The sequence below is a fragment of the Lissotriton vulgaris genome, chromosome 1_2 (genome assembly GCF_964263255.1).
Source record: "Lissotriton vulgaris chromosome 1_2, aLisVul1.2, whole genome shotgun sequence".
Taxonomy (NCBI): Eukaryota; Metazoa; Chordata; class Amphibia; order Caudata; family Salamandridae; genus Lissotriton; species Lissotriton vulgaris.
This window is the reverse complement of record NC_141686.1, coordinates 239,294,666-239,314,791: the sequence shown is the minus strand read 5'-3', so window position 1 is coordinate 239,314,791 and position 20,126 is coordinate 239,294,666. Positions and strand designations below refer to the sequence as shown.

The window sequence follows — 20,126 nt, the reverse complement described above, 5'->3', positions numbered from 1 at the left end:
CTCATAAGTGATGGCAGGCGACCGCCTTCACCAGGAGTTAAGCAGCACACGTGTGGTGGTAGCAGCATATTGTGTAGTGATCAGTGGTATTAGACACGTCTTTTTAACCTGTATCACTGGAGAGAGGTCTACAGGCTCACTTACTTTTAGACTTCCACTGCTGTGTGCGTAAATCGCCCCTTTGCCTACATCGGTTGAATGTGAAGTGCTGCGCAGCGCTGGAGTTGTGACTGTGCTGGTTGTATGTGCGCCAGGGAAGGATACACTATTGGTATATGGCAGGGCTGTGCGGTGCGTGCATGGTGAGTGCATGTACTGGGTGTATGTCTACCAGCGAGTAGTACATGAAGTATGTAGTGCTCTGTAGTGTGTGTTTGGGGAGTACTATTCATGAAGGATATACTGTTGTGCAGCATGCGCATGATGAATGTGTGTGCTGGGTGTATGTGTGCCTGCAAGTGGCACAATCACAATACAGAAAGGCTAGAGTGCTTTGCAGAATATGAAAACGGGATGCGTGTGCTGCGTGCATCCCTGCTTGTGGTGGCCCAATACGTTGTGAATGCCGTATTCTTCCTTTGAATGAGTAGAGTTAGAAATAAAATACTTCTTTAAAAAAAAATGAATATTTGATTGCACATTGATTTATTGCTGCTGCTGGGTGCTCTTCGAGGTATTAATCCATGTCCGCAAATCTGTATCTACCCCCCTACCTCGGTCTTCGACTGAGAGTCAAGTGCAGAAGGGGAACTTGGCCCAGTTGCTCAAGATCCATAGTAGGCTGGGCTAATAGTGCTTTAAACAAATGTTAGAAATGCAGACATTTTACCCCAAAGATCAGCCTGTCGTTTAACACCATGCGCGCTAGCGTTATTCTGCTCGCACGCTGAGATTTGCGAAAACGCACTTTACCTGACGAGCTGGACTCGTCATCAGCGTGCGAGGAGGCTACGCCATGACGAGCCCAGCTCGTCATGAGCGTGGAAGGGGTTAATTGATATACACTGACTACGCCATGAAAATCTGAGCTCGTCAGTTGGAGTAAATAAACTGTTTTCAAACTTGCTTCATTATGTACAAGGAAAAGCTTGTGATTTTTCTAAAAGTACAACATTTTTTGGTTACAAATACTAACTTTCATTTGTAGAAATACTCCCATTCCCCTTACAAAGCAAGCTCTCCATTTTATGAAGAAGGGCATATTATTTTGCCTTCGATAAGTATTCTTTTTTACTTTTGCTAATGCATTAAGGGAGGCCCCAGGTGATATCCACTGGAGATCCGCGGCTGCAATAACACTGTAGACTGATTCATGGTTAAGGTTTAAGGCATAATCTCTTCAGGTTCTAAGGAGAGCTCTTTATGATTCCTCCTTCTGAGGATCCCCTTCAGAAAGATACTCACTGTATTCTGATACCTTCTGATCTGCTCCCAGACATCCGCAGGCGACTCTCGGCCTTTGCCAACCAGGGCTCCTCCACCTCCCACATCGAGCAGATGCTGCTGGAGCTCAAGACTCAAGAAGAAAAGAACCAGCTGGCCCTGGACGCCTTGAGGGACCAGATCGGGCTCATCCAGGCAGATTCCAGGTGAGACTGTGGAGAGGGGGATATTTCACCTGAGGATAGCACTTTGTAGCATCTAGCTGCAGTGACCAGGTACTTCTTTCCCTTATCCATCCACCCACCCATCCACTCATCCACTCACCCATCCATCCCTACACCCATCTACCCACCCATAATTTTACTTTCCCTTCTTTCATTTCATCTTCCCTTTTTTCTGCACACATTTCCTTTTTTCTAACCACTTTTCTTTCTTTTTGTTCGTTCCTACCAGTGTATCTTAGGTCTCGCCTATGCAGTGCTTGCGATGTCTCTTTAAGACCTTCAGTATTTAGGATCTGGGCATAAAGCCCCGCCCATTTTCTGCCATCTTTTTAATTGGCTCCGGTCCCTGTCCTTTGTAAATGGTTGCTTTTCATTGGTCAATAGGCTTAGTAGTGCCTCCTTAAGTAGTCCCGCCTCAGTACCGCCTTGTCTTTTCTCATAACCTCCCATGAGAACACCCCTGTTACATATGTTGTTACTCCCTAAGTTTTGAATTACAGCCTCAGAGCACTATTTTCATAAAAGGCTTAAGGTAGGACACAGGCTAGCTCCTAGGAAAGGTTGGCAGCGGTTTCTTTACTTGCTAGAACATCTCACATTTATATTAGACCTTCTATAACTTACCCTTCATCAGCTCCACCCAGCGTACAACCTAATCCGGAATTAATAATTCTTTTGTCACATTTCAAAGCTACTAATAGTATATATGGACATACCTATTTGAATGTAGTTGTGGTACTGTTTTGCATGAAATGCATTATGGGTAGGGTGGATTTACCATATCTTCTGTAGGGATGCAGTACCATATTTGAACGAAAGAAGTCCCCTGAGACCTCTTTTGTCCACATATGGTACTTCACCCTGCAACATGGCTAGGGAAAAACATTGGCATTTATAATGTCAATAACTCCAACTTGAACAAAAGCCAGACCAATTGAATTTCCAATGCAATAGGTCTCGCATTTGTTAAAGTTAGAGCTGTTGGCGCTGAAAATGACAATGCTTTTTTTACTTTTTCTTTTTTTAGCTCAGACTCTGCATTGCATGCTGTATTACATACAGTATGTACTTGCAGCCCCACCCACTCTCCACACACATTTGTCATTGGCTTGTATCATTGTCCTTAAAAAATGCTGGCTTCTGATTGGTTAAAAGGTTTGTTAGTCCCTTCTTAGTACCACCTTGTCTTCATTTGTAACCTCCCATTAGGATTGGCCCTTTTACTTCAGTAGTTAGAGATATGCTTTAATTAGAGCCTGGGAGCACAATTTCTTAATTGGCTTCCTTCTGCCTGCTATTGCAGGCAGGAAACGCTCTCTGGCTCACTCACAATGCTTTTTAAATAAATGTAAGCAGCATGGCCGCCTCAGATGGGATATTGGCGGACATGCTTTTCCTTTACCTGAACATGGGCGTGCTTGTTTAGTTATAGTGGATAGTCAGCTGTCCATTGATGTCACCACAGCCTTACAACTTTAAACATATAATTGCTCATATTTCAAGCAGCTGTGCACTGTTTTGCTTAGGTAGTTTATGATGCTCACTGGGGACCTCTAAGAGCAGCTTGAGGTACTGTGTCTAGACATGCAGTTCAGGTACCTTGCTCACTAGGGAGCTCTAGGAGCAGCTTCTGGTACTGCACCTAGACATGCAGTGCTGGTACCATGTTCACTAGGGACTTCTGGGAAGAGTTTGTGGTACTGCACGTAGACATGCAGTGCTGGTGCCTTGCTCACTAGGAAGCTCTAAGAGTAGCTTGCAGTACTGCACCTAGACATACAGTGCTGGTGCCTTACTCACTAGGGACCTCTAGGAGCAGCTTGCGGTACTACGCAATCATTTGCAATGCACTAGGTCTTGCATTACTGAAAGTATGAGCTATTGGCATTGCATTTTTATACGCAATCCCTGTACCTCAAACTATCAGTTATGCGAGACCTATTGAATTGCAAATGCTTGTTTTTATCTGTATTCTGTTTGCCCAGTTTCCAACTCTCTGTCCTTTCTACCTCACTGCAGTAGACTCTTTTAAGAGTCTTGCATGCATATTCCCTTCCCATTTTATTTATACTTTTCTGTCTGCAAACGTGTAGATAGCCTCAAAAAGGACTATTCAGAGTTTTAGTTGAACTGATTACTAGCCCCTCGATGTAGCTGCTAAAGTGGGGGTTCACAACGCCATTGCTAGCTGGTACTAATGTAGAGTCTAGTCTTTGGTAACTTTGTCTTAAGATGCAGTCTAGCGCCTGAAATGCCAAGCAGGAAGCCTCTTGGCAGGAACATGGATGACCTGGAGGTGGAACGAACACTCAAAGTAACTCCTTCCTCCAATTGCTGACCCTTACTACTAATCATATATGAACTTCATCAGAGGATTGAACCCAGCAGATGCTGCCTGCACAGTCAGCAAAACCAAAGAGATGCACATAAACAAACCAGTGTTAATGATGTTCTGATGGCTAAGCAGCTAATTTCTGCTGAAGCTTACACTTTACTACTGACAGTCCGAGGACAGCTTGGCAGTCCTCTGGCTGCTGTGCAGCGTGCGAACCAGACACTTCCAGTGAGTGGGAAGTCTGCAGAGACAGGTAAAGTGTCTGTCCAGCCTAGCTACCTAATAGTGATCGATTGAAACAGTGAGAACAGCACAAAAGGGCAGTATGAATGTGCCACTCTTTCTGAAATCTGCTACTAGGATTTATATGGCTGAGTTACCCGCCACCCCCTCTCAACACACTCCCCAAGGATGGGAGACCGGAAACAGTTCTGAACTTTTGGAAGACGGGAGGGAGTGACCCTCCCGGCCGTATTTATTAAAATATGAAACAAAATTAAAACATTAAAATAACAGTTTCATATTATGTACAATTTCATTACCACATTGCGATGTTTGGCTAACCTTAACATATTCTCTAATACAAAGGTTCTCCTAGCCGAACTAACATCCTACCAAACATTAACTTGAAATTTTGAAATTGTACATCCTAACGTTTAAGGGCCAACGGCAAGGTCGTAACCGGTGTCAAGATCCCTAAACCAGAAACATCCCCCTCACTTGTGAGGGGCGACCGCACAGAGGTGTACCTCAAGTGCAACTACCAATTTCCCTTGACTTGACGGGGGCCCCAATAAACTCGTCGCCACTTAAAGGTCGTCCGAGGACTCGTGTGAGGTATCTAGAAGGTAGCGTAGACCCCCTCCCAAACCCCACACAACTTACCACATCTGCCGTCGCAGATATCCTGGCCCCGGGAAATTCCCCAGGAGGGGGCTGTAACCCCTCCTACCCAGGAAGGGGCCTTGACCGCCTTTCCTTTCCTTTCGGCGGCCCATCCTTAGACGGGACCGCCTACCCGTTGAGGGGCCAATGGCCACCTCCCTCGAGCGCTCCCATCCGTAATGGGTGACGCCCACTCACAGGGATCTTCCAATTAGTGCTCACCGATCATGACCTTACCGCCCGACCAAAATAAATACGACAATTCTAGCTAAATTACTAAAATGACTAAATTACTAAAAGACAGTAACAAACAGCTTATCAACAAGCAAGATTACGGATCAACACTAGTGCAGGATCACTTTATTTGAGAACATACTACGAATTGACCATTCTTTATTGCATAATCAAACTTATCACGATCATCATCACAACCTGCAAAAAATTAGCGTTACCACTTCAAACTTTATTCAAAACCACTCGCTGTCCTCAGGGGCTGGTGGGCGGGTCAAAATTGGCTCTTCGTTCCGTCTCGAGCTCACGTGCAGCGAGGGGGTGCAGCTTCAGAGCACAGGAACAAGAGGATGCGTTCTTGTCTTGTTGCTCCTTTTATCCGTCTTCAGGGCGGGCGTAAACCCGCCCCCGCCTGCCCCTTCGGGCGTGGCCGGCCGCGTCAGTGTCTAGGCCAGCCCACTCTAGGGCGGGAAAAAGCGCGCCCCGGCTACGCCGCTTCGGGCATACCAGCCGAGGCTCGCCTCCCGCCCAAAAATGGCTTCCCGGGGGGCTCGTGGTACTCCGCCATACGTTCGGGGGGACCGAATGGTCGCCCCTTTCCATATGGCTGAGATACCCGCCACCCCCTCTCAACACACTCCCCAAGGATGGGAGACCGGAAACAGTTCTGAACTTTTGGAAGACGGGAGGGAGTGACCCTCCCGGCCGTATTTATTAAAATATGAAACAAAATTAAAACATTAAAATAACAGTTTCATATTATGTACAATTTCATTACCACATTGCGATGTTTGGCTAACCTTAACATATTCTCTAATACAAAGGTTCTCCTAGCCGAACTAACATCCTACCAAACATTAACTTGAAATTTTGAAATTGTACATCCTAACGTTTAAGGGCCAACGGCAAGGTCGTAACCGGTGTCAAGATCCCTAAACCAGAAACATCCCCCTCACTTGTGAGGGGCGACCGCACAGAGGTGTACCTCAAGTGCAACTACCAATTTCCCTTGACTTGACGGGGGCCCCAATAAACTCGTCGCCACTTAAAGGTCGTCCGAGGACTCGTGTGAGGTATCTAGAAGGTAGCGTAGACCCCCTCCCAAACCCCACACAACTTACCACATCTGCCGTCGCAGACATCCTGGCCCCGGGAAATTCCCCAGGAGGGGGCTGTAACCCCTCCTACCCAGGAAGGGGCCTTGACCGCCTTTCCTTTCCTTTCGGCGGCCCATCCTTAGACGGGACCGCCTACCCGTTGAGGGGCCAATGGCCACCTCCCTCGAGCGCTCCCATCCGTAATGGGTGACGCCCACTCACAGGGATCTTCCAATTAGTGCTCACCGATCATGACCTTACCGCCACAGGCCGGATAGTTGACCGGCTATCCGGACCCCCCACACACTCCTACCTAAAGGTCATGTCTCAAAGTCCTCAGCCAAGCTATCAGGTCTCCTATGAGTAACTCGTTCCCCACCCGGGACAAGTGAACACCATCCCCCAAATACATACTGTCCCCTTTAATGCAACCATGCGAGATAGAATGCAGTGTACTTGAACGGAACAATCTACTCACTTTATTATTAATCTTCCTTACTGAATGATTCAGAGCAGAAACTGAAAGAGCCCCCGCCACACTTTTCGTGGGATCATATGGGACCATGCAATCGTGCACCCTGGAACTCTTCTCGCTAACCAACTTACAGTGGAAAGCATCGCCTCAAGAAGAAGTCGTCTACCAGCGGTCACCAAATCATTGCCCCCAAGATGTACTATGACTATAGCCGGCGGTGACCTCGTCCGCCCTAACAAACCCTCGAAAAATGATTGAAACTGGTCAATACAGAGCCCGCCCTTTCCGTAGAAGGACACACTGTACCCGTATTCCCCAGCCACGTGAATCATGTCACCTGCTTTGAATACGTCCGCGGCACGCCTCACGTATGAGTGGCCCACGACCCACACCTCCTTTTTCACAGCCGGTGATGTTTGACCGCTGGCCCGGTGTTGGGTCGACTGCATAGTCCGCCCCGCCTCGTAGGCTTGCGCAACTGAAAACCAAACAAAAACAAGAAGCGTGAGTACATCATTACAGCTTCACAACATGTGCAACCGCACATACCTTTTATAACAGTTGGAGGACCAACGCCCCACACGTTTAACTTGTTCGATATTCAGACCCCTGGCTGTAGCCTCCGTAGCAGCCCCTATCCGAAAGGAATGGGTCCCAAACTCGCCGGGGTTCAAGCCCGCAGCGGAAATCGACATCGCAAGCACCCGCTGAAACTGAAACCTCGTCAGTGGGGTGGCGTCAGCGTGTCTCAACAAGGTCCCCCCCCATGATGCCACCCTTTGCGCTAAATATTCCTCTAAGCAACTTACCGGGCACATGGAGGACCCGGGAATCCTTTGTATGACTATGCAGTCCCCCATCGCACCCTGATCGGTCTTGGACCTGACAAACGAGACAGTCATTGTCTCCCCTCTGACCTGAACGTGCTCTCGGCACAGTCCCTCCATCACATCCCGCTTGTTCCTCGCCACTAGTTCGCTTACCCGCATAGCCCCATGGAATGCCAGCGCAAAAGCGGCTCGGAATAACACCGTCTCAAACTGGGATGAACACGTTGAAGGGAGTACCGATAATAACAGGGCCAGCCTATCCAGACCTATCGGGCGCCTTTCATCTACTCTGCGGCCCTCAAGGCGTTGCCACCCACGTAGCACTTTTTGTACAACGAAAGACGCTGTCGGGTCCTGGATCCCATAAGCCCTTGCCACAAAGGAGATGGCTGCCCGATGCCTCTGGGCCGTAGCCACTGATTTGCCTGCCTGATGTAGAGACAGCAGGAAGTTTACTACCCACTCCTCCTGGCCCCAAAGCTCCCCTCTAGCAGTCCCCAAAAAGGACAAATAGGAACGGAACGCCCCTTCATATGCCTTCCTCGTCCTGGGTGCTAAACTCTCTCCCACGAGGTTTCGTAGTTCGGGGCACCGAGAGACCAGAGAGCTTCGGGAAAGGGTGCCGCCACCGGGTCCGCTGTGGGCAGAAAACCCCAGAAGGCCTGCATACGGAAACGAGAAAGGGCATCAGCCGCTTGGTTCATCACCCCCGGCACATGTCTTGCCTTAAATAGCACATTCAATTGCATACACAACAAAACAATTTCTTTGAGCAGTCTCAGAATCCATTTGCATCGTGCCGCCTGGCTATTGATACACTCAACCACGGTCATATTATCGGACCAGAACACCACAGAGTGATCTCTGAACCCCTCAGGCCAAGTCTTCAGGGCCACCAGAATGGGGAACAGTTCAAGAAAAGCAATGTTACTCGTCAGCCCACCCTCATGCCACCATGACGGCCATTTTTGAGCCGACCATTGTGTGCCAAATATGGCACCAAAACCAATGCTCCCTGCCGAATCTGTCCACAGCCCCAGCTCCTCGGAGGACACCGCCGGTTTGTTCCAGACAACTCGACCATTGAAATCCGCCAGGAATGCCAACCAAATGCGCATGTCCTGACGAACCTCTGCCGAGAGCCTCGTGCGATGATGACCCTCCTTCAGGCCGACCATGGCCTGAGCGATCGAGCGGGAAAAGGGGCGGGCCATTGGCATTACTCTTAGGGCAAAATTCAACTGCCCCACCAATTGTTGTAATTGATGTAGCTTAACCTTGGACTCACTAATACACGTTTCCAGGGATGCCCTGAACCTTAGCACTTTGTCTCCCGGTAAACGAAAACAACCTTCCTCAGAGTCGAGCTCGATCCCTAGAAACTCGAGGCAAGTCGAAGGACCCACAGTCTTACCTGGTGCCAATGGCACACCAAAATGATTCATCAAGACACAAAAGTCATTCAAAGCCTGACCACATTCCGGATCCCCGGCTGCCCCCAGAAACAAAAAGTCATCGAGATAATGCATAACCTGTTGAAACCCCGTCTTCCTTGTGAAGACCCATTGCAGGAAACAACTGAATTTCTCAAAATAGGCACAAGATATAGAGCACCCCATTGGCATACATCTATCCATGTAATAGTGACCCTGAAACATGAAACCAAGAAGACGCTGATCGTCTGGATGTACCGGGAGCAACCGGAACGCTGACTCGATATCAGATTTTGCCATCAGCGCACCGGGCCCTAGGCGATTCAATATGGCTACGGCCTCATCGAAAGATGCGTACCGCACCGAACACACTTCCGGGTCTATCGCATCGTTTACGGAAAGACCACGTGGGGCTGACAAATTATGTATCAGCCGAAACTCACCCGGGTCCTTCTTGGGCACCACCCCTAAGGGGGAACAAACAAAGTTAGCAACCGGTGGCACATTAAATGGACCGGCGACTCGACCTCGAGCCACCTCCTTCCCAATCTTCTCCTGTACCACGGTCGTATGTTGCAAGACTGATATTTGGTTTTTACATTTCGCTACACCCTGAAACTCCCCCACTGGGATGCGGAAACCATATGAAAACCCGTTCCGCAACATCCCAGCGGAAGCGTGATCCGGGTATTCGCTGAGCCAAGGAATCATTGTCATGGTATCAATCGGGGTAGGTAAAGGCGCCCCTCGGACTATTTCAGACCTGTTTGGCGCCTCCTCTACCCCCGTTATCACCCGTTTTGGCTCTGCACATGGACTCAGGATGGGATGATTGCCCACACCCACTACATTCGTGCCTAAATTTGCATGACCCCTGGGGCCTCGTACATTTACCCTTGTTAAAGTTCCAACAAATCCCCCTTTTACCTGTGGTGCCGTTCGGCCTCGAGTGGTAGTCGTTATTCGTACCTCATCGAAAGGGCGTCCCAGCATATTGGCGGGAGGATTCGCCCACACTACTCCCTACCAATGGCAAATTCAACATACCAGTATCCTCCATTTTTGACCATGACACAGAATCGTAACAATCCCAAGTTAAGTTTTTATCATGTTCTTTCGCTTTTCTGAAAATATTATCGTAACAGAACCACTGATTGCCCCCATATGATACAGAATACCCCATGATCCGTGACTGATAAATCGGCAATTCGGGCAGTAACTCGGGCCTACGTTCACCCAGGATGGATGTAAAAATCCCCCACGCTTTGCCCCAATTGCCAATGTTTTCATTTACCTTAAAGGCGGCCATCTTTGCGCGTCAAACACTCGGATGCATGAGTTCCTTTTGGCTCTTAACATGCTCCATCTCATAATGATCGGTAAGCAACGAGAAGATGTTTACATACTCCTCTGCCCATATCTTTTCTTTAATAGCGATAGGGACATGTTGACCCAACTTTTCCCTTCGTGAAGGTGCAGACTCATCTCTCGCAATCGGCAATGGCCGCTTACCTGAACCAGAAGCTGTATCTGCGGCTGAGCCTGTCCCAGGTGGTTTTTCTACCGCCGCAACCGGCGCGATAACTGGCGATGCTGCCTTCGCCGCCTCCCTCGTTTCGCGCAGTTGCTTCATCAACACCCGTGCGTCGTCAGCCGTGGCGCCCTCGCTATTTTTACCCAACCACGCTGCTAATTGTGCCGCCAGCTCGGGCGGCATATCCTCCCCGGACACGGGGGTGACCACCACGGGAATCGGATTCCCCTCTGCCGGCACCGGAGTCGGCTCTTCGAGTGGGGTACAGGGAACCGGGACGTCTCCCCCAGCTGCTCCCCTTCTGGGCCTCTTGCCTTTTCCTCCCGGAGCTGTTCCCGCCAAAGGACGTTTCGGTCCCCTTTCCTCGTCTTTATCCGCCATTCGCTTCTTTAGGTCGGTCACCTCTTTCATAAGAACACGCAGCATCTGGTCGGTAGTCATTCGCTTTCCAACTTTCTTAGGCATTCTCCAACAGAATATCTGTAAAACAAACAAGAAAGATTAACACGCTCAAAATTGGCTCTTCGTTCCGTCTTGAGCTCACGTGCAGCGAGGGGGTGCAGCTTCAGAGCACAGGAACAAGAGGATGCGTTCTTGTCTTGTTGCTCCTTTTATCCGTCTTCAGGGAGGGCGTAAACCCGCCCCCACCTGCCCCTTCGGGCGTGGCCGGCCGCGTCAGTGTCTAGGCCAGCCCACTCTAGGGCGGGAAAAAGCGCGCCCGGCTACGCCGCTTCGGGCATACCAGCCGAGGCTCGCCTCCCACCCAAAAATGGCTTCCCGGGGGGCTCGTGGTACTCCGCCATACGTTCGGGGGGACCGAATGGTCGCCCCTTTCCAGTATTTCACTTCTATAAAGCCAAAGCAATGAAAGCCCAGGCTTTGAAGACGGGGATGTATGGTGCTGTTCTCCCATCTTCAAGGATGCCAGATATCTGAAGGAAGTCTGGGATGGCAGATGATGCACTACCATCTATCCTGCTTTCCCACGGTTTTATTTTGACAACTTGTACCTTCCTGTGCCTCAGGTGGGTCAGCAGAGACCTGCGGTGGACAAGTCTCTTTGTTGGCATCGATGCCAGTTGTGCGCCATTCCCAGCGGGCCACTGCAGTGGCAGATAAGGAAAGGCTTCTCGTAGCTCTGGTGGGGGCAGGTGGCAGGAGTCCACGTGTCGCTCTTTAATATTTGGGGTCTAGGAGATGTGGTTTCAAAAGAAGGTGGCAACATGCCGATCTTTCCTTTGTTAAATGAGAAAAGCGAGAGAGCCCGAAGGATGGTGGATGAAGGCGAAGGGCGTCTCGGGGTTCCGGGTGATGTGCTACACAAGTCGGGCAGTGCTCTTGTTGTGTGCAATGTCACTTGGAACTTCTTGAAGGAAAACAGCTCCATTAGTGATAGTTTCCCAAACTATAATTTCACATGGATCACCACTCCCGGGACTTCCCAACTGAAAACCTTTGACCAGAGCTCAATCCCATGGATTCAGCGCTAGAAGTGGAGACTAATAGAGAGCAACAAGCAACACCTTTCCACTGGAAGCCTCCAAAGAGGGGCCAGTGAAAGACCTCCACCCTGTTTATCAAGTCTACCAGAGCCACGAGTCGCTGACAAAGCAAGAGGTTGACTAATCCTCAAATACTTGTGAGATTAAACCTTTCATGAAAGTAATACCTAAGTGCTTCCAAGCATTGTTCCTTTCTGATTGCTGACCAGATAACCATCAGGAAAAATTTATTTTGTTTTCTTTAAAAAAAAAGAGCCAATTTATTACAGACAGCAAAAGAGGCATACCAACCGGGTGCCCACAAGTCAATATAACGTATAAATAATCCAGCGGGAATGTTTTCTAGATGTTCTGAGATTCATAGACTGGATGACCTTGATAATATTGCTGGAGTCAAAGAAGTTAGAGATCTACATAAGAATCAAATCCCTACATATTACCCTTAGAATTTATCCCCTTTATGCATACAATCTGGACTGCTTGTATCAAGCGGTACATCATCAGCCTTTTCCAGTTCAGATCTTATATTGAAACTTCATTAACCACTTTAAGCCTCCATGCTCCTGGGTACGTCAGAGCTGCACATACGCCGCTGGAAAAGTATGTGCCCTAAAATGTTGTAGTGTCTTATAGAAAGAAATCACAATCAGGCAACGATCACTCAACATGCAGACTATGACAGTGCATAATCGGAAATGCTGGAAGTCTTTAACATGGACAAATAATTAATCAGTAAGGAAATTGCTCACTCCTACATAATAAAGTTGGTTGAAGGGACACATCTGGTGGCAAAAAAACATTTAGATGAAACATAAAACTCAGATAGAACTTTACCAAATAGTTTTACAGTGTTGGTCATGAATAATAACTGGAATTGGCCATTTTGTACTAAGGAAGTTAGCACAACATCCTCCACATTTCGATGAATCAGATTGAGTGTCACACTTTCAGTTACAACCAGTATTGCAATATTGAGGGCGCCAGTGTTCAGCAGATGGTTCAGATGGTAGCAGAGACTGGGACAGGGGCGCCTGTAAGTTGCAGACAAAATGCTTCTACACCAGCGGCTCCAGCTGGACTGGCTAAATCTTTTAGCCAAGCTTTGACTGAGCCAGGCGGGAGACTACTTGAAGACAGTACCCCAGGGCATACAGTTGACATAGAGAGTGTGGGGGAGGTGTGCTAACTGTATGCACTGATGCTATTGAAAATGCATCAGAAAATGTTGCAGAGGAGTGGGAAGAGCTGACATCCCCCACTGACGAAGATGAGGCAGTAGTAGAGACCATTGCTAAACTTTCTAAGACGTCCCCGGTAAGAAAACTAAAGCAAAACTAAACTAAGAAAACACCTCAAGGGCCCGACAATCCAGGGCAGAGTGTGTCACAGCAAAACATACTGCTTACACGTGGAAAGGTTAACTCGGAAAATAGCCCTTTTCGTAAATGAGTCCAAGCAAAAGGGGGGTCAAGAGTATGGTTTCCTCGGATAACTGGTAACAGTCCAACAGAGAGTAGTATGGCAAGTGGTCTTCCCATGGAGAATCCAGTCCGGAGCAGGGCTGGCTTCCAACAAACATCTAACTCAGCAGTGGAACAATCCCAGGCGCCCACTCCATATCTCACCGACATCCCAGCAGTAATCTCTTTACTAGCTACGTAACCTTCACTTGCTTTAATACTCCAACTTCTGAAGGACCAAAGAACGGAAGCTCATGGCCATTATACACAGGTCAGATCAGATAATAATAAGATGCAACAGACACTGCACGTGATGACAGTAAAGATTTGGGGCCTCACTAGAGATATGTCTGAGCTCCAACAGAGAGTTGGTGATACTGAACAAATGGCAAATCCCACGGACACTTTAGTTTAGAAACAAGCTACTCAGATCTTAACAATACAGCTCAAGTTAGAAGATTTGGAAAATCGCCAACGCCGACATAATCTGCGGCTATTTGGTATCCCAAAAGGAGCAGAAGGAGCAGATCCTAAACTTATCTTGTGCAGCTACTACAGAAGGCATTATCTGACTGGTACTGGGATTCTCAATTACAAAGAGTGCATAGACTTCCAATTGTCAAACATAACCAGGGCGGGCGATATCCTCGTCCATTTTTGATTTGTTTTAGAAATGTTTTGCTTAGGCAGGCGGTTGCCTTGAAAGCTCATCTTAACACACCTGTTACAGAGGGATCAGTTACTTTATTTGTCACATCGGACCTTTGCAAAACAACTATGGACAGGCGTTGGCAACTTCGTCAATTAATTGACCCACTAAAGACTCTAGGGGCGCAAGTCTATCTTCAAGAACCAGCATGCCTAAAGGTTTTTAAAGATGGGCGAACATATTTTTTCATTGATGACCAAGAAGCTAAACTAACAATCGCTAAATGACAGACTGAATTAGCCCAGAAGTCTTAGTCTAATAAGTTTTATACGCTCTGAGAATTTAATTTTCTAGATAAAATATAGTACGGGGATTTGGCAGTGGTCATTGGATACTCGTTAGTCAATCCTGCTTTGGCTACTAGTTGTTAAAGTAGAACTTATAATAAATTTGTCAGGATAACTTAATTATCTTAAAATTTTCAAAGGAACAACTATAGTTTACGGCTAAGGAATTGCTAGCCCTCCTCTCACTTTTTTTTTCTTTTTTCTTTTATTTCAGTGTGTTTTCATTCTGGGTGGGCGCTGGATTGTGGGGTGGCCACCGTAGTGTGGGTGGCTCTGATGTGCTGCCCTACCAGCGGCAGCAGGTTAAGGGAAGAGTTTCCTCCTTTAAGGGACAGGAAGGGGGTGGGGTTTTAGGGCTCCTTCGCGATAGAGGGAGGTCTCGGTGGTGTGTTGTGGGGAAAAATAAAAGAAATGCCCTAATTATGGTATATCAGTGTTTCGGAAAGGGAGTAGGGAACAGTTTAGGTGATCCAGAATATGTTCTTAGAGTTCAGCTGTTAATTTTCAATTCAAGGAATAGGGATTCGCCGATAGGGAATTTAGTCCACTATGGCTAGGGTTAATTGCATGGTATGGAACATGGCTGGGCTTAATAGTGCTAATAAGCGGAAATTGGTGCGGGAGGAAATAAAATTGTACCAACCACATATACTTTTTATTTCTGAAACTCACTTGGCTTTTAAAGACCGCCACTTGCTAAAACATCTGGGGTATGAAATAATCGTCTGTACTGCACAAACAATTTCTATGAAAGGAACTGCCATATTAATAGATAAGAGGTTTATGTGTAAATTATTAAGACTATGGCTGATCAGAAAGGGCGCTAGGGTACTGGCTCAACTAGAGATTCGTGGCAAAAAATAAGTATTATGTTCAGTATACAGATCAAATATAGATGATCCTGCCATATTTGATTTCCTTAATTTAGAACTGCTGAATTGGGATGGGGAGCGTTTATTAATGGGGGATTTCAATTGTGTTATGGATTATGCTATTGATTCCACTGGAAAGGGGGGGTATTAGCAGAATGCGTAGGGTCCGGGAGGCAATACTCGCAATGGCAAGAATAACATTTTTACAAGACGCTTGGAGACAAATACATCCATCCACTCCAGGGTATACATACTACTCGGCTCCACACAAATCATATTCCAAAATTGACATGGCCTGGGTTTCTGATAGTTTAATCTTAGATATAGGTATAGCAATATGCCCTCGAGTAACATCTGATCACAATCCCATACTACTATCCTTTATGGCTACAGCTGAGGGTAAAAATATTAGGCCATTTTCTTTTCCCAGGTACTTGCTTAACAATAGTGAATATGTATCCAATATTCGGCAGCAATTTAAGGTATTTTTTAGGGAAAATACTGGGACAGCATCTCCATTGATTGTCTGGGACACAATGAAGGCTTTCGTCTGATTATTACCCAGCAATATTTATGGCGTCAAAACAAATTAAAAAAAGGCCAAATGGAGTCATTAATTACTGCTTTATGTGACATTGAAAAACAACATGTTGAGGCTGTGTCACGGCTTCAGACAGACCAGGACCAGTTGGTTCTTTCCTTGCTGGACGCAAGAAAGGCAGTGAAAAGGTCTTTTAGGGACAAAATAGCGGCTAGGTATAGTAAACATCGTATTGAGTAATATGAATATGGAGAGCATGTTGGCATGGTCTTAGCTGATCAGGCCGCAGAGGCTGAATTTCAAACTAAGATCAAAGCCTGTGAGAAAGTGGCTCTATATATACTGGACTAGAATAGGTACGGTGTGTATACAGTCCACAAACCCCAGAGGTATGGCATAGGTTAAAGTCAGGACTGACCTTACTCTCAAAAGTGGTAGCTTGGTCGAGCAGTAAGGCAGTACCAGAGGGCAGTGTAAAGCATTTGTTGTACACACTCAGTCAGCAAAGGATTTCACACACTCAAGGACTGAACTCCAGGCCAATTGTTTTTATATCAAAATATATAGTTGTTTTATTTTTAGAACCAATGGGCATAAAATATACTTTTCTCGATATGAGTACTCTCATGTAATTACTTTGCAAAGAGGCAATAAACTTTGTGAACACAATAGATACAGGGGTTGCAGTAGGAAACACAATTCTAAACACAGTACAGCATTGAACTCAATGGGTTTTCATCATATAAGTATAGTTGATTACTTTGTAGATTACTTTAGTAGTTCCAGGACTAGATCCCTGATTCAGTCCTGGGGTCTAAGCTGAAACCAATTTAGTAAAAACGTTTTAGTTACTGTAATGAATTTGCAGGAATATAAAGCTGTTATAAAAATTCACACTTAGAAACTTTTTAAAAAAAAAAAGTTTTATTGTTTTATTGCAAGGGCATACAGCAAAGCATAATAATAAACAGAATAACACAGTATCTTCAAAAAAAGAAGAACAAAATATATAATAATTTTTTAACAGAGTACAAAATGGAAGAACAAATATAAAATACATAAAATTAGATCCACTCGGCAATTGGTGCCCACATTTTTTCCCCCATGATTCTTTTTTTAACCCCCTTAAGCTTATAGATAGCAGATTCCATATTATACATAAATAATAATTTTTCCCGCCACATAAAGAACGTGGGGGATCCTGGCTGATCCATTCTTTAGCAATACAGGATCTGACTGCGGCCATGCAGAGAAAAAGGAAATAAGAAATTGGTCTGGGCCTAGTAACAGTGTGATCTATACCAAGTAATACTAATTCATTAGTTAACTTTATGTTACATTTCAAAATAATAGATAAAAAAGTTTCGATTTGTTGAAACAGCAATGATAATTTAGATCAAAGAAAAAACATATGCAAATCATCGGCTGCATACAATCCACATCGACTGCAGTTCGTGCCTACCGTCGTGCTCCATTTAACTACTTTACTTGGAGTGTAATAAAGATTATGGATACACATGAAATGTTGGGATTTCATCATCCCAGTTATGAGACACTCTGCAGCCATTTTAATCGACAATAAGACATCAACATCCAATATACCTAGACTGTTAGCCCATTTAATCTGACATTGGCCTAAATCATCCCCGTATTCCTGCATTAGGCTTAAATATATAGCGCCTATCCGAGGTTTTTTTTGTAAAAGCTCTAGTAAAGGAATTTTAACTAGAGGAATTGAAGGATGATTCTGTAGGAAGCTACGAAGTTGTAAATATTTTAAATAATCATTTCTTCCCACAGAAAAATTAGTCATTAAATCCTGAAACGACATCATTTGCCCGTTATAAAATAAATCACCCAGATGCTTTATTCCTTTCTGCTGCCACCTATACATAATTAAATCATAAAAAAATTCTGGAAATAACTCCATTGATGTAAGAGGAGTGTAGAAATTTAATTTCACTAGTTTAATATGTTTTCGAATTTTCTGCCAAACTCCAAAAGCTGATTTCAGCGTCTTATATTTGGGTTTTTTGTGATAGCTGGGTTCTACTATTCTCAAAAAGCTACCCTTAACTTTCTCACCCAAATCATTTGGCAAGTTGATGGGGTCTGACAATCTACAAGTTCAACTCTATCACCCAAAATTAAGGGGCCAATGTATTGTAAAACAGCAGAAAAGTAATAAAAAAGAAAATAAGGGACATTCCATCCGCCACATTCCTTGCTAAGAATCATTTTCTTAGCAGCTTTTCTGTGACGTTTATAGCCCCAAAGAAATCGAAATGCGGTTCTTTCTAAATTTTTAAAAGAATGTAATTGGAAATCCAGAGGAATTGTGCGAAATAGGTATAGGACCTTCGGTAAAACCAACATTTTTAAAATGTTAAGTCGACCAAAGAGAGATAACCGTAAATGATCAAAACGCTGTAATGAGTTGTTGATTTGGGTTATAATAGGATTTAAGTTGCGCTCTGGAATCTTTTCTATAGGTAGCGAAATTTTAATTCCTAAATATGTGACTTCTGAAGTGGTAAAAATATTTGCTGGTGGGTTTTCTCCTGAGCACAAAACTTGAGTCTTTTCCAAATTGAGTTTATAACCCGAAAAAAACCCGAACTGTTTAGCAATCTGGTCAATGATAGGTAAGGCTGTTCGGACGTCTGTAGTAGTAATCACAATATCATCGGCATAAGCAAGGACTCGATAGTTATTATTAGCTAGATGTATGGGTTTGATATTGGCTTCCAAAAAAAACCGATTAATTAAAGGATCAATATAAAAAGCAAAAAGTAGGGGAGAACAGGGACATCCCTGACGGGTACCCCTGGAAATTAATAAAGGTGATGATAATTGCCCATTGATGCGAATATACGCTCTGGGGGTGATATACAAAGTTTTCAATGCTTTAATGATCCCCTGTCCTAATCCCTTCCTGAGCAGAATTTCCCAGAGATAATCCCAAGCAACCCGGTCGAAAGCTTTCTCAGCGTCTAAAAATACGAGTCCAATATTAGACCGAGTTGCTTGGGACCAATCCAAAAAGGAAATCACACGTTGAATGTGATCGGCGGTATCTCTAGCTGGGATAAACCCATGTTGATACTTAGAAACTAAAGGGGAAATAATATTGGAAAGTCTAACCGCTAAAATTTTAGAAAATATTTTACTGTCAGAATTTATAAGTGAAATAGGGCGAAAAGATGAGGGTAATAACGGAGGTTTGCCTTTTTTAAGAAACACTGTAATGATAGAGTCATGCCATGATTGAGGGGAGTTACCTTGCTGTGCATTCAGACATAAATCCAATAATTCTGATTTTAACGCATTCCTAAAGAATTTATAAAATTCTAACGGAATAGCTTCGGGTTCTGCGGCTTTTCCTGAAGCTAGCGACATTAGGGAGAGTTCGATCTCCTCCCAGGAAAATGGTAGATCTAATTTCTCCTTCTCTTCATTAGATAGGGTAGTATTCAGGGTAGACAGTCAAAATATCGAGTTGTTAATGTCGATGTGACATAATATCGAGTCCAAAATGTCGATGGTACGAAATTTCGAAAACAAAAATATCGTCGTTGAAAATATCGATTTATGTGTGTGTCAAAAATATCGAAGACATGAATTTCGAAATCAGTAATATCGATGCTGAAAATATCGATTGTCAAAAATATCGATATGTAAAAGTGATGTTTTAAAGTATGTTAAGTAATTATTTATTTAAATGTTGTTTATATATAAGATAATTTTTATATTAAATTTTATTATTTGTAGTTAGAAGTCTAGGAGCGGGATGTATAGTTTATAGGGGATAAGGGTGGGTAGTGTATTAAAAAAGTATAGTGCAAATATGGAATAATAAATTTCGCATTTGAAGTAAATTTATAAATTTGCGAAATTTTAATCCAAAAATTTATAAATGCGAAATTTTATATAAAATTATTGATTATTGTTAAATGATTAGTTCTTTGATTTTGGATAATTATTATTAAATTGTGTCAATATATCAAAATAATAATATTTTAAATAAATTATTGTATATTAATGTTAGGAGCGGGATGTAGAGTTTATAGGGGATAAGGGTGGGTAGTGTTTTAAAAAAGTATATTGAAATTCTAAAATTTTACATTTCGCATTTCCTTCAGATTTCAAAATTTCGAAATTTATAATTTTTTTTAGGGAGTAGTTGAAATTAGATTGAAATTTAGGGAGTACATTAAATATTAAGATTACATTTTTTGTATGTACAAAAAAATATTATAAATATTAAAATATTAAATTACATTTTTATAATATTTGTACTATAAATTTAGGAGCGGGATGTAGAGTTT

At 44.5% G+C, this 20,126-nt stretch overlaps 1 protein-coding gene across 1 annotated transcript in view; it reads left to right on the top strand.

The window, feature by feature from the left end:
- The window catches only part of LOC147736415 (uncharacterized), a 465,378-nt gene that overhangs the window by 106,522 nt on the left and 338,730 nt on the right, over window positions 1–20,126 (top strand). The window contains exon 5 of the mRNA XM_086953155.1: window positions 1,436–1,589. Within this exon, the coding sequence (XP_086809281.1) occupies window positions 1,436–1,589 (154 nt within the window). The remainder of the gene's footprint in view (window positions 1–1,435; window positions 1,590–20,126) is intronic.